Source organism: Poecile atricapillus, chromosome 7 (genome assembly GCF_030490865.1).
Source record: "Poecile atricapillus isolate bPoeAtr1 chromosome 7, bPoeAtr1.hap1, whole genome shotgun sequence".
NCBI classification, from domain to species: Eukaryota; Metazoa; Chordata; class Aves; order Passeriformes; family Paridae; genus Poecile; species Poecile atricapillus.
In genome coordinates this window covers 23,866,420-23,880,603 of record NC_081255.1, presented here as the reverse complement: position 1 = coordinate 23,880,603, position 14,184 = coordinate 23,866,420, and the positions used below count along the sequence as shown (strand labels likewise).

The 14,184-nt window shown below is 51.4% G+C and overlaps 1 protein-coding gene across 14 annotated transcripts in view; it reads right to left on the bottom strand.

The window, feature by feature from the left end:
- Positions 1–2,378: 2,378 nt before the first annotated feature.
- ST3GAL3 (ST3 beta-galactoside alpha-2,3-sialyltransferase 3) overlaps positions 2,379–14,184 on the bottom strand; it is a 185,763-nt gene continuing 173,957 nt past the window's right edge. For all 14 annotated transcript variants that reach the window (XM_058842189.1, XM_058842188.1, XM_058842194.1 and 11 more), the window contains one exon: positions 2,379–6,551. In XM_058842189.1, coding sequence (XP_058698172.1) covers positions 6,462–6,551 — 90 coding nt within the window. In that variant the 3' untranslated portion in view covers positions 2,379–6,461. The remainder of the gene's footprint in view (positions 6,552–14,184) is intronic.

The following is a 14,184-nucleotide window of genomic DNA, read 5'->3' as shown; positions in this document are numbered from 1 at the left end:
CCCCACTCCTGTCCCGGCACAAGGATCTTGACCTAGTCTGTGGTTAGGGGTGGCTCCTTGACTACTAGTGGTATTGCGTGGGAGCACGGGCTCTGCCCTGGGACTGGTGCTCCGCCGCCGTGCCCTGGTGCTGCTCCTATCTGAGATGTCCTCGTGGGCATCGGAGGCAGTGCCCGTGGGTGCCTTGGTCCAGCAGAATTTTGGAGGCCCTGGTGCATCTCTGTGGTAGAGAAACAGCTGGGGGCGAGTGACAGGGAACAGGATCCTCTGCTTTGCAGGGCTGCAGACTAATGCAGCTGACTGCTTGGAAAAATTCAGTCTGAGTGGCATGTCCTGTTCCAGGTTGCCTGGCTGTCCTCATGGAGCTGCATCTGGCCACAGCCTTGCCCATACTAGGGAAGCTGCCCAGATAGAGACGGCTGCCAATGAAGGGAAGGGCTGCCTTCCTCACTGATAACCCTCAGGGCTTGGGGATAGCCTCAGGTGCTGGCTCAGCAGAGGGGTTACCCCATCCCCTCCCACCTTCCCTACAGGTTGGGCACGTCTTCAAGTCCCCAGGACATAGCCAGGAAGTTCTGAGGATGTGATGCTGATTGTATGCAGGGGGCTGTGTGGGGCATGGCACAGGGTATCCAGGGGAACCCATACAGGTGAGCCTGAAGTCCCCCGTATGTGGAAGGGGTGGTTGTGAAAAGCCTGGCCTCTGTCCTCTTCCAGGTGTGCCCCCTTCGAGGCTGCTATCCCAGACAGCTGGAGGCACTGGCTCCCTCCTCTGTACTTTATTCTTGTCCTGGGAGACATAATCCTGTAGCTGCTGTCAGCCCCACTAATGTCCTACCAGCAGCACCTCCTCCCTGTCCCCCCACAGTCATGGTGGCAGAGGATGGCATGTCCCAGCTATGTGCCTCAATCCCAGCACTGCTCTCCCGTCCTGGGCTCCCATGAGTATTGACTGCCCTGGGTATGCTGAGCATCGGTCAGGCTGCACAGGATACTGGGGTGCAGGGCAGGGTTCTGGCCCCACAGGTCTCCAGACAGAGGGGTGACCTGCTCCCTGGCTGCTGCTGGCACTGCCTGGCTTGGTACCTCCCAGGGCCCTGCCGGTGTCAGCCGGTGCTCCTGCAGCCCTGGGGCTGGGTACCCAGCCCCAGGTACAGACAAGTGCCTTGTCTGGTCTGGAATAAGCCCTGCCGAGCCGAGGCAGGACCTGCTGTGACATCTGTCCCTAAAGGTGCCACCCTTGCATGTGGCAGGATGGGGGTGATGCAGACCAGCCAGATGGCAAGTCTGAGCATGCTGTGACTGCTGTCCGAGGCCATGGCTGGGTGTGACAAAACATACGTGGGAGAGAGCTTGACGCAGGCTGTGTCCCACCTCAGCAGTGACGTGGCTCTTTCAGGGGTATCTCTGAACAAGTCTCCTTGTCTCAGCTGACCTGAACGTCCTTGTGTGCCCTGGTCCCAGGCTCGGTGCTCATTTCCTCCTCAGCCCTCCCAAGGCCAGGACAGGGCATGGGCCATCCCTGGGGCTGGCTCAGCCCAATGGCAGTGGTGGCCCTCCTCTTTAAATGCTGGAAAGAGAGGGGAGATGGAAGGCGGATTTCAGCTGCTCCAGCATCTCCTTGAAACCTGCAACCATGCATCAGGGAGGGTTGGGCAATTGCTTCTCTGGTGCCACATTGGTGCTAGCAACAACCCACCCATCATTGTTTAGAAGCTGGGAGGTCTGGCAGACCAGTCACTCACCTGGAAGTAGCCTTCCCATGCCTCCAAGCAATGGAACTCTCTCCAACATATCCTGTGGGTCTGGGAGTCTGGTGGCATCACCAGAATTTGCCTAAGGGGTTACACTCCTCCAGCTGGGATTTGGCAGGTATGAGAGCTGGTCACAGGCTCGGTCCCTGGCTTCCTAGACCATTTCCTTTTCCAGGACACTGTGGTGAGAAGGTCACTTGGCTGGACACCTGCCTTTGTCAGGGCCGCACCCAGCCCGGTTGCTGCTGTGACCCTTGGCGGGAAGTCATCCTGCCGGCAGGGAGTTCCCAGGAGACTGTCACAACAGTCGTAGTCCCCAGCAGTCATAGTCACGGGCAGCTTGTCACAGGCAGGACAAGCTCTGGTGCCTGTGCCTTCCAATGTTAAATGAACCCAACCTGCAATCCCATCTCCCACCCCTCAAAGTCACCTGCAAGGAGGAGCACAGCCCTCTCCTGTCCCCAGCACCAGGCCAGTGGCATTGGCCAGCTGCAGCTCCTGGCAGCTGCATTACTGTTCTGGAGGAGTCAGCAGTGAAACCAGGCAGGGGACAGCCCAACCAGGGGAATCCCTCTGCCTCCCATAAAAAAGGCCCAAGGCAGCAGAAAAAAGAGGCCAGCCAAGCTTGTTTGATAGCTTTATTGCTTCTGTGATATGACTGAATTGATGTGACATAAGCCGGCTTGGAGGAGCCTGCAAGACTCTTACCCTCCCTGCCTAGAGGGGAAATTAAAAAAAAAGGCAGAAACTAAAACTAATTTTAAAAACTCATTGAGTTCTTGCATCTTGGCTTGGTATAGTACCGGCAAATGCACTGGCCTTTTTGAGACCCTGTGCAGGCTGTGCAAGGAGCCAGAGCCCAGAGGGGCTGGGCAGTGGCCCCAAAGGGGCTCCTGCACTTTGGACACGTCTCTAATACTGCAAGTGACACACGCTTGGACTGAGAGCACACGCTGTGCTGGTGCCTGTGGAGCTCGGCGTGGTGGTTGCCTCCCTGCCAAACACTCTGGAAGCCCTTGCCTGTGTCCAGTTCTGCCCCTACCCAACCCAGCTGCGCCCATTTGACACAGATGGTCCTGTCCTGACACCTTCTCCCATTCCCAGCAGTGCTCACACCAAGGGGCAGCACAGTGGCTGGGCAGGGCCTCTCCACTTCTCCCTCTGAGGAAGGAGACACTGGAAGCCCAGAGATGTTGGGATGAGGAATGTTGGGCTGGATCCCACTGCTGCCTCATGTTTCCTGGCCATGGTGCTTACCTTTGGCACGTGTGAGCTTGAGGCCACAGCATGGCCAGGCCTAACAGGGTGAGCTGGTGGTGGGAGCCCAATGCCAGTGTACTACCACAAATGCACAAGCAGCTCATGGTGTGGTCAGCACAGCAGCAGCAGCAGCTCCTGTCCTCCAGAGCAGCACGTGCAGGCTGCCCTGTAGGTCCCCAGACCTGCTCCCTGCACTAGCTGGAGCAAAACCCACAGTGGTCATGGCCCCCAATCTTCCTGTGTTTCCCTGGGCTGTCTCTAGGCAGGTTCCCTGCCACCTGAGTGTCCTTTCTGCACCACAGCGCATCAGAGGCACCAGGCAACCCCGCTCTATATTTAGGCTGTGGAGAATTCCCCTGGGCTCTCCCTTCCGATCTGACAAGGTGAGTCACTGCAAGGGAGAGGCCAAGGCTCACATCCGTCCCACTGACCCTGCTCTGACCCGCGTGCACCGCTCCGAGCTGCCAGGACTGCAGCGGTTCAAGGGCGGGAGGTGGCTGCAGGTGCATGTGGGGAGGCAGCCAAAAGAACAGCACACAGGAGCAAAACCCAGTGCTGTGCACTGCTCCTGGAACTGGAGCCCCATCACCCAGCCATGGGCTGCTCTGTGGTGTCAGTGAGCTAGATGAGAGTCTTGGTCCCCAAAGGCTCTTTCCTTCTACATGCAGGTGGTCCTGACCCACCACAGTCCCTCTGGGCCATGCTCAACTATTCAACTTGGACTCCTCTGGCTTGAGACCCCGTCAAGTTGGAGGGAAGGGCTTGGAGTCACCTTCCTGGTCCAACTTCCCATCAGGACCTTTTCCTGGCCATGGTGGAAAGCTCGGATGAGTAGTGTCCTTGGACCTGGAGCCAGTCAATTTGAAGATAAAAGTGCCCTGTAGCTTTGTAGTGTTCAATAAAACTAGTCGTAATCAAATTAATGCCATCACAATCCTCTGTGAGGGTGCTTCCCCCAGTGGGTGGAGAGGAGCCCAGCACAGACACTGAAGGCTCTTCCCTCCTCCTTCTGGATGCAGCTGCCCACTCTGCCATCTCAGCTCTCTGCAGCCCATGGATACAGCCCTAGGCTCTCATGGCAGCTGGTTAAAGCACCAAGACAAAGTGAGTGTCAACCCTTCCCCAGCCACAATCTCAGCCAGATCCAGACCAAGCATTCCCACTGCCAGCATGGCTGGAACTCAACAGAAGATGATCCCAAGTCCAGGCCAACACCCAGGAACTGCAAAGTTAGTGTTGCCTGGTGAGAGCCATAGCCATCCAGTCCCATGGACTTCTCAAGAACAAAAAACAAACTGGAAGATACTTCAAAGGAGTATCTGCCACAGCATATGCTCAAAAACCTGCTGGAAACCTCACAGAGCATCCTGACAGGAGACATGTCCCTGGGGAAACATGGACTGCCTGGTTGGGAGGCCAGAGCAGCGAGGATGGGACATGGGAAGGGTATAGGGAAGGAGAGCCTCCCAGCATGCCTTCTGCGGCCCAGAAGCAGCAGGATCTTTGAGCTGTTCCCAGATGACAAGGGAAAGAGCAGCCACAACAAGAAGCTGGGCAGGACTTGCCCCTGAGCAAGCTCCTTGGCTACAGGCATAGCAGGCAGGAGAGGCTCCTGAGGGGCGCATCCCACACCGGTCTGTAAGCAGCACTCAGTGCCATGTCCTGGGAACTGCCTCTGTCTGCAGCCTGGTCTCAAACCATTCTGTACAGTTTGCTTGTCTGCCCCACACCCAAGTCACTGCCTGGTCCTCCTGCACACCCCCTTAAGGGTCTCAGGTCCAAGGTCACAGTCCCTGCAAGTCAGTGGGTGCAGAGTTGGTCTAGGGGAGCCATGTGAGCCCTGCTCTGAGCATTCCTTGCCATGCCAGGGTCATGTTCCCTTCAGTCCAGAGCTAGGCAGACTGCAATGTCAGACACAATGCCAGGACCATGAGCCCAACCCACATCCCTCTGGGACCCCCCTCCATGGACTCCAGCACCAGCTGGCTGTGTGCCAGTGCCTTAACACCCAGGTACTGGGACAGTGCCTGTGGGTGCACTCCAGCCTGCCCCAGGCTAGGAGAGCACAGGGGCCATTCATTCCCTCACATGTTCCAGATGTAACCATTCATTCCCTTGGCAATCTCCCTTCTGCCCACGCTCTTCAGGTGGATGAGACCACCCTGCTGCCCTCGCACTTGGCCACGTTGATCAGTTTATTCCAGCTCCCCTGAAATACGTATACAAATCAAATGTGCAAATAGTGCATCTTGGGACGGCAAAGGAAGGATGTGCTCCTGAGAGCAGGAGGAGCAGCAGTGCTAGAGCAGCACAGGAGGAGCTTGGAAGTGGAATGAGCAGGGGCCAAGCAGAGGGTGATAGTTCCCATCGGGTTCCATTATCACTGAGGTCACACATCGCTTAAATAGGGAACATGATCGAGTCTGGAACGTAAAACAAACATCTTCAGCAGTCTGCTCTCAAACTGTAAAGCTTGAGATCTCCGCTCAAGATATGACCTCCTTCCAAAGAATAAATTACTCCCCTCCCACACAAAACCAAAGCGAGATGCTGTCCAGAAACAGTGACACCAGTCTGCATGGACTCCACGGGGGCCCTGCACAGCAGGCACGAACCAAGAGGCCTGAAAGTCTTGAGCACAACGGGGCAGGCTCCTCTGCGTCGTGACAGGCAGGAAGGTGCAGAGGATCTGCTGTAGGCAGAGAAAGCCACCGGCTCCCTGCTCCACTTTGGGGTCAGGGCAGAGGCAAATGGCTATGAAGAACACAGCCAAGTCAGTGGCTGCTGCTGTTGCTGCCTCTGTGGAGGAAGTGAGGAAAAAAACGCAGAAAAACAAACCCATGCTCATCTCCATCCAGAAGCTCCACGTGAGAGGAAGCCATCATTTTCCCTTCGAATTGCCACCAATGACACCGAAGTTTTGGATGGATTTGTTTTCCTGGGGGAAGGTCTGAGGCCAGTAACAATGCAGATGGAGTATGAAGAGGCCTGTTTTTTCGCAGGGCTGTGCACAAGCAGACTTTGCCTTGTACCTTGGTATTTCTAGTATGGTTCCAGCAGTCTTTTAAAAAATAATACTTTGTACATTCAGGCTTTGCTGCCTTGGGGCAGCATCACCTCCCATTTGGCACTAATCATTTTATTCACAAACCTTTCTTCTCTCTCCTGAGTCTTTCCTGGCTAATTCAGGATGCAGAAGATCTGTCTGTGATGCAGAGTTCAAGAACTGTCCACTCAGCCCCTTGCCCACCTCCTGCCAGCTCTAGGCCTGTAGGTGGGAGACATAACCCTCTTGCAGACTGGCAATGCAAGAGGGTCTTCCCAGAGCACCTGGGCATCTCTGTGTGTCTTCAGTGAGGTGGGATTCTTGCAGGGGGCTGCCAGTGCCTGCTCCCAGAGCTGCAGCGTGTCTTTGTCTCCTCCCTTGGATGCAGTGGCTGCAGCCACTCAAATCCCACTGGTTAGGTCAGTGATGACTCGGGCTTTCACCAGCTTTCTCAGAAATTCCTTCTCCCGCTGGATGTTGTGCGTCCAGGACTGGAAGAAAATGAGAGAGACAGGAGGTCAACAGCTACCCTGGCCAAGCATGCTCCTGTCCCTCATTCCTGTCAAGGACACAGGTCCTGCTGTAGGTCAGAAAAGCCCTTGCACACCAAGGACCTTCTCTTACATAAAGCTGACACAGTCAGGGTCAGATCTGTGTACCTGAGGGAGTAAGTTTCCCCACGGGCTGGGGGAAGTTTTTTGGTATGGTGACATCTGGGCAATCCAGGTTCTTTGGGCAGATGTGCCCTCCCACGCTATTGCACAGAGGAGCCCAACAGCACAGCACTGGTGATGTTCTGTGCCAGGGAACAGAGCTGGCAGAGGACACAATGGCAGGACATGTACCCACCACACACAGCTCCCTGCCAGCCCATGGCAGTGCACTGGGGTGCATGCAGCTGAAAGACCCCAAGACCACCCCCACCAAAGCTGGCTCTTGCTTCTGCTAGCCCTATCAAGAGGAAATCACATGCTAAAAGTTACTCTAACACAATGTGAAGGGTGAAACAGCCACATCTCCCAGCAGGCACTTCAGAGCAGTGATTGCTATAGCTGGTGTCACCCCACACAGATGTGTTCCCTGCAGCAGGCTTGAGCTGGGATCACAGCATCTGCCATCACTCCCCTGTGCTGGGACTATTGAAGCACTTAATGAAAGCAGGAAGTTTGTCACACCATGGAGCCCAAACAGAACAGGGAACAGCAACTTTCCCCAAAATCTCCCAACAGGACAAGAATCACAGTACATTATTTTGGCACAGTGCTCTGGTCAGCAGGAAATCTGAGTTCTAAATACAATCTGGACCATCACAAAATCACTCTACAGGAGCCTCCCTGACATGGCCTCAAACCAACAAAGCATCAGCCCCATGAGCACTCTGTCATAGGTATCGAAATCCAGCCTACCCACTGCCAAACCATGGGCACCTGCCTGCGAAGCACTGGTTACATCGTGCACAATGTGCATGTGGCTCTCCTGTTATCCTGCTTGTCCTGCCCTGTCCTGTCAGGGACAAGCAGTTCTCAGCCATCACTGCTGTGTGGCACTGACAGCCCCAGGCATGACCTGCACACAGAGGGCTGACAAGAGGTTCAAGGCACTGAAGGTCCCTCTCTAGATCTCCAGCACATTTTGGGAATATCTTTCTTGCTCCTACTGTGCATTTACAAGCCACTACCATCCCCTCAGTGCAGGTAATGACAACAGTTAAAGCTGCTAAATAAACTTGAGGCAGGTATTACCTTATAACCTGTGTTCAGAGGAAGTCTTTGCCTTCCTCTGCTTCCAGTGACACTGTTACCTGAACGCTGGAAAGGCTACACCACTATTGGGAACAGGACCACATGAGAACTCTGTTGGTGCTTTTTGTGACTCTGGAAATGCATAAGGCCTTATCTCTAAACTGAAAAGATGCTGCCCTGAAACAACTCATTGCTTGGCTTCAGCTAACGTAAAAGCAGAAACTGAAAAGTGGCACTGGGGATAAGGGTAACAAAGGCTTGTAAAAGGAAAAAAGCATCAATTCCAGAAAGCAGCAGTGGGAATGATGGCAGCACAGAGAGAGCTGGGAGAGAGCAGGGCTGAGCGTGTGTTGGAGCCAGAGAGCCAGGATCCCCAATGTGCTGGAAAGAGTTCCACATGTGGTATGTCAGCTGGGAGCCCTGGGCTTGGCCCCTGCCATGCAGGAGTGTCACTTCTGCCAACACAGCCCCTTGCTAGGAGGGCTCAGCCCCGGCAGAGGCAGCCGAGCGTGCAGGTGAGCTCCTGCCCACAGCCAGCCAGCACTGCCTGCTGGCACAGAGACCACGCTGGGACACCAGCTCTCAGGGCATTCACTTGCATCTGGCTGGGCTTGTTGTTAAAACCTGCCTGGAGCCTGATACCTCATAGCACAATCTGATCCCTCCTCCACACCTTTCAGCCTCATCACAGGGTATGAGAAGTCAACTGGTTTCGGCCAGGACAACCATTCGTGTTTGTGATCTTTGTACAGATGAACTGGGGAGGCAGCCACTTGTAGGCAAACTCAAACCACCTAAAACATCACCTCAGGCCACGCGCAAGTCCCTTATCTGATGGCAAGAGGAAATCTGCTTTGTGAAAAGTACAAGTGGAGCAGGAATTTAAATCCAGGAGGTAGATGACAAAACCTTGGGTGATACAATTGCAGTCTCTCACATTACAGCTAGGTCTGGCTCCAGCACTCACCGCAAAGCTGTTGGCAGGACCTACCGACCTGTGGTTGCTCAGCATCCAGGCTGCTTTATACCCCAGGCACTGCCACTAACTCCTTTTTACAGGCAGACAGTCACACAAGAGTCAATTCAGCCTCCCACCTGGCCTATGGATCTCAGTGATGTCCACATCAGTACTCTCTAATGTTTTGTGGTTAATGTAAGCCCACAGAGGAAGAGGTTCCCTCGTGAGAACAGGCTGTCATCCCTCCCAGAGCACTATCAGGGCACTCAGTGTGGTGCTGCTCCCTCATCGCCCGACAGCAGCACGGGCAGGAGGGATGAAGCATGTCTTCAACACCAGCTCTGGTTACTGATTACAAGAGAGGGACTCACCCCACTGACAGACAGAGCTGATCAGATGAAGGAAGTTGCGTTCCAGCACTAGCAGCAGCAGTGGGGAAAAGAGCCAGAGCAGTTTCCTCAAAACTGACAAGAAAACAGGCACCTCAATCCCATTTCTCCAACACGAAAAGGCAACAAAATCCACCCTAAACCCCAGAAGGTTTCAGGGTGTGTACACCTCAAATAGCACCCTAGGTATACACATCAAATAGCACATAGTGCCAGCAGAAAACTCCAGCTCTTTTCTTGTCAATCTGCATTTCAAAGATAGTGATGGAGCAGTTTGGAGCTGTCACCTCCACCTTCCCAGTCCCTGCACATCACCACCGCTGCTGCAACCTGGCAGACTGGCTCTGCCCTCTCTCTCCCCTGCTGCTCTCATTCAGAGCAGCTTCCACTTGCAGAATCAAAAAGGCTGTTTTTGCCTGAGCCACTGGTTGGAGTAATGAACTTTGAGAGTTCCAACAGGAACATCCCAAGAGGCTCCAGACCCCCTCCTGTTCTCTGGGGATTAGGCTAGGATTTCCTGCGCTTTGGGTCTCTCTCTGAGTAGTGGATGTTTGCTCTTTCCAGTGGAGAGAGAAGCAGAGGGAACAGAGTTACTCTGCCAGCACTGTTGTGGCTGCTCATCCCAGGGAGGTGGCAGTGACTCTGAGCGCTTGGTCACAGTTATTAGGTGAAAATTTATCATCAGTTAAAGCCACCTTTCAGGGTTATGCAAATGCAGCAGCCTCAAACCACCTATCCTTTTTATCTTGACAATTCCACAAAGAAGCACAAAACATCATCTGTCACTTCAAGAGAAGCCAAGTAGAATATTTTAAGCCTAAGCAAATGTTTCAGAGACCAACCCAGGAGGAAGGTAAGCTCCCCGTCTGTAATCAATTACAATCGGGGAATGCCTCAGCTTCAGACCACATTAGTCTTATCAGGCATGCTGCAATTAAAATACAGGAAGGCTAAATTAGAGTGAAGTCAATGAGGAATGCATTCAAGAAAAACAGCAAGTTGTAGAGAAGGAGTTTTCCCAGTTTTGTTACATCCTCTGCATTTCTACATGTCAGCAGCACTTCTCCACGAAAACCTGCACAGAAACCACAGCAGAGCAAGAAGCACTACTTCACTGGCAACAGTCAGTTTGCAGTCTCCACTGGTGCTGATTTATCTTTGTCTTTAATCTGCACTGCCTTGTCTCTAGAGCTGCTTAATTTTCATCAGACTGCCCCACTCTGCTTGAACCCCCTTGGGATTCCCAAGTACTGAAACAAAAGGGATGGCTGGGCACCCTCATCTTCTTGACTTTAGGGGATTTACTGACAGCTCCTTTATGCCCAGTCATTCTTACATCAACTTTAAATTTCAAACAGCTGGTTTTGCTCCTGCTTACTCTTAACACAGAGAGAGAGAGAAACTGTATCTCTTTTCAGTCTTCATTTTACCAAGTTAAACAAGCAATGTCTTTCTTCTACCAAAACGAGCTGTTCATTTACACCATGAAGACTTGGAAATTTCACAGAATTATAGTAGCTCCCTCTGTCCCTATTTACTCAAGATTTACTTCTCATGATCTTGAAAAAAAAAAGCTCACCAGTGCATCTTGCAGAAGTAATTCCCTTACTCAACAAGAAGTCCTTTCCTCTAGTCTTTCCAGAGGTGTATTTGTCTTTTTTTTTTTTGCCAGTAACAATCTGGCAGCCTGAATTATTTTGTAATTTATTTGTACCTATCTAAGCACTGTCCTCCTCCGCCATTGCCAAAAAATGCTATCTCAAATTAGAGTCAAAATGTCTGTTATTGCCCCAAATAGCACAACCTTCCATTCATATTCTTAGGTTTCATGCCACTCCATTCACTCCTGTTCTCAGGGTGCTCAAGGCCTTCCTGCATGGTATTTTGATCCTCCCTTGTATTTGCCACACCTGGTTTTGTCTCATCACAAATTCCACTCGCACACCATTGCCCTCTGTGCCAAAATTCATTAAAGCAAACACTAAACATGACCTCCTGCAGAGGAACTCCCAGCTGTCCATTCAGTGCTGCTTTTTGTGTTCTCTCTTAGAGAGACTATTCATGTACAGGTGTTGCACCAAACCATGGCTTCTGAAACTTAACTAATAATATCTCACACAGCACAGGATTGCATGCTTAACTGAACTTCTGACAGGCAGGACTGCTACACTTCCTCTGTCCCAAGAATATTTTTTTTAAAAATCAAATAAAGATATTAAATTAGTTTTTGTAACCTGCCTTTGGTAAATCCATGTTGTGTTTGCTTTCAGGATTTAATTATTCTTTCATTTAAACCCTGCTCTGAAGTTCTGAATAATACCTCTGAGGTTTGTTTAAGAGTTCTGAATTTGACAGGATTATTTTCCTTGACTTGCTCTCATACCCACCTCCCAACCGACCCCCCCCCACCCCCCAAAAAAAAGGAAAAAAGAGGTATTATGTCCACTACAAGCTAATCCTGTGGAACCTGATAGATTTATTGTGGACCTTTTCCTCTGGACTTGCAGCTTAATTGGCTCAAAGTGGAACAGAGATCTCTTGGGCTCTCACACCTACTGCATTAGCTTTAACAGCTTTTGCCTTTCAGTGCTAACCCAGTAATTTTCATTTTCTGTGAACTTCGCACCATAAGCGACCCTTTCCCTCACATTCATCATATCATCCTGAGAGTGGTAAAATATATATTCATGTGGTTCTTACTTTAATCCTTCTGCTTCCTTCACCTCCCTGGATGTCAGTCTTGATAATTCTTTCCTTGCCTCCTTATTAATTGTTTGTCAGTGACACTGTTCAGTATTCACTAATTTTCCTTTGCAACATCTAATTGAACTTGATTTTTGCCAGTTTCTACTTTGTCTCTTCCAGCCATCAAGACTGAAGTCTTCTGATGCTCTTCCTTACTCTTCTATTATTTCTAACACCACTTTGAAGCAGTTCTTTATGGAGCTATATTTACAGCCTTTTTCTGTCAGTTTCCCCCTTGCTACAAATAGGAATCACAGATAACTAATGTACTTTCACAAACAAGACCTCAAGTCTACAATGAGTCCATGAGCTCTTCAGTGACTCTGCTTTTAGTAGCCCATTCTCCAAGGCTAGAGAATAGGCTCTCTCCTAAATTCAGAGAGGTCAGAGTCTGCACTCATGTCCCAATTCCACTGAGCACCCTGCCACCACTGCTGAGTCTAAATTCAGCCTGCTTATCAAGCTCCCTCCTTTTGGGAGCAAAATCTGAGTTATATCATCCCTTCTGTTGACGTTACATTTAATTTAACCATGAAGGCACTTGATCAAAGGCTATTTCTTAAAATGTCCTTCTGCAAGGTCTTCATACATGCTAAAAGCAGCTGTGAAAGGCCCACAGCTCTCCTTGTGCCCTCCCAGCTGGTGAGAAGAGCTGTGCCAGCCACTGTGCCTGGGAATACCTGGGCTCTCCTTTGACAGTCCCACTGTACATCCACGACAGAGCCACTTCTGGGAGCACCCAGCACCCCACAGACATCTGTGTTCAGTGCTGGGACCAGCAGCTGGGCTCTAACACACCTCTGTAGATCTTTTACTGACTTCTTCTACTGAGATCTTGTCCAAACCCCAATTCTGTTTTTGTCCATTCTACAGCCTTCCTTGCTGTTCTCGGCGCACGGTGATATCCTGAGTATCACCGTAATTCTGTCCTTCTAAACAAGGCAATACCTGGGCTCTGGTCAGGGCTGCTATTCCAACAATCTTTTCCAGATTTCTGATATATGGACACACAGTCCTTATGCACAGGAACAGCATGTGAGGCCTTTGCTCAGCCCCAACGCTGTCAAACAGGTGGCTTTTAAACAAAGACAAAAATGTATAAACTTCATCAGTCATCACTGCCGGCCCCAAGAAAAAGCACTGCCCTTTCAGAGGTGCCCCTGCCCCAGCCCCTAACCTCCCCCTCAAAAGCTGACCTCCATTTCAGTCTGCACCACTCCTTGTACTGCAATCACAATTCATCAGCCAGGCTCCAATAGCCATGTTTTCAGTCTATAAATCACCACGCCAGACATCTGCCCGGCTTTCAAAGGAGTTTTGTTCTTCTTGTTGGCTACCACAAACTTTAAGGTACTTGGAAGCCTGAAGCAGCCCTACCACCCCCTCCCAAGCAACTTGTGTTGATTTAAAATGCAGAAGGCGGCTTCACAGAGAGAGCCCAGATGATGATAAAGCACCATTGTTTGTGCCTTTATGGTTCAAGACTCCAAACTCGATGCTTGTGGATTACTCTGAGAGGTAGCTGCTGTTGGGGAGAGACAGAGACAAAGCTGTGTGTCACTGCATGCTGCAGGCCACCTCCCCTGGCCCTTGTGACAGCCCTTACACAGGCTGAATGAGAAGTGTTACAAGATGGTGTCCTCAGCATCCCACAAAGACCTGCTGGGGAAGGGGCCAGTGATCAGAAAGAAGCCATCAAAGGCTGCCAGCCACCTCCCCCTCAGGTCAGGCACTGAGTCACTGAGGTGCTGGGCACAGCTGTTTCAAAGGAGCTGACACCTCCAACAGCAGTGCTGGTGCTTGACCTGCTTCTCCAGTAAAAAGGAGACCCGACAGCAGCTCCACTGTGGGACACAAGTGCTGCAGACAGGCTCTGGATGAGCAAGGGTGGCTTTTAACCATGAATTACCCTTTTTACCACTCACAAGTGTGTGAGGCAGTCTGCAGCCAGATGCTGAGAAGACAGCCCAGGATGTTTCCTGTGTGGCATCTGAGGTAACTCCTTGCTCACGTCCTTGCTCCTGCAAGAAATGATCGGGGGATAGAAGCTCACCTCTGGATCATAAGGCTTGGGAAGATTGTGTGCTGGGGCAGAGCACATGGAGGAGAGATGCTGGGAGCCTGTCTTGTGCTTCGTTCCCATGATTTAGCGCAGCCTCTGGCTCTCTCAGTTTCATAAGCTCCTTATAGATCTGTTTTTACTATTCTAAACAGTCACTTTCCCATCCTTAAATAATTTCTATTTCACTCTATTTTAAAATTATTCCTTTTCCTCACCACCATTTCCACA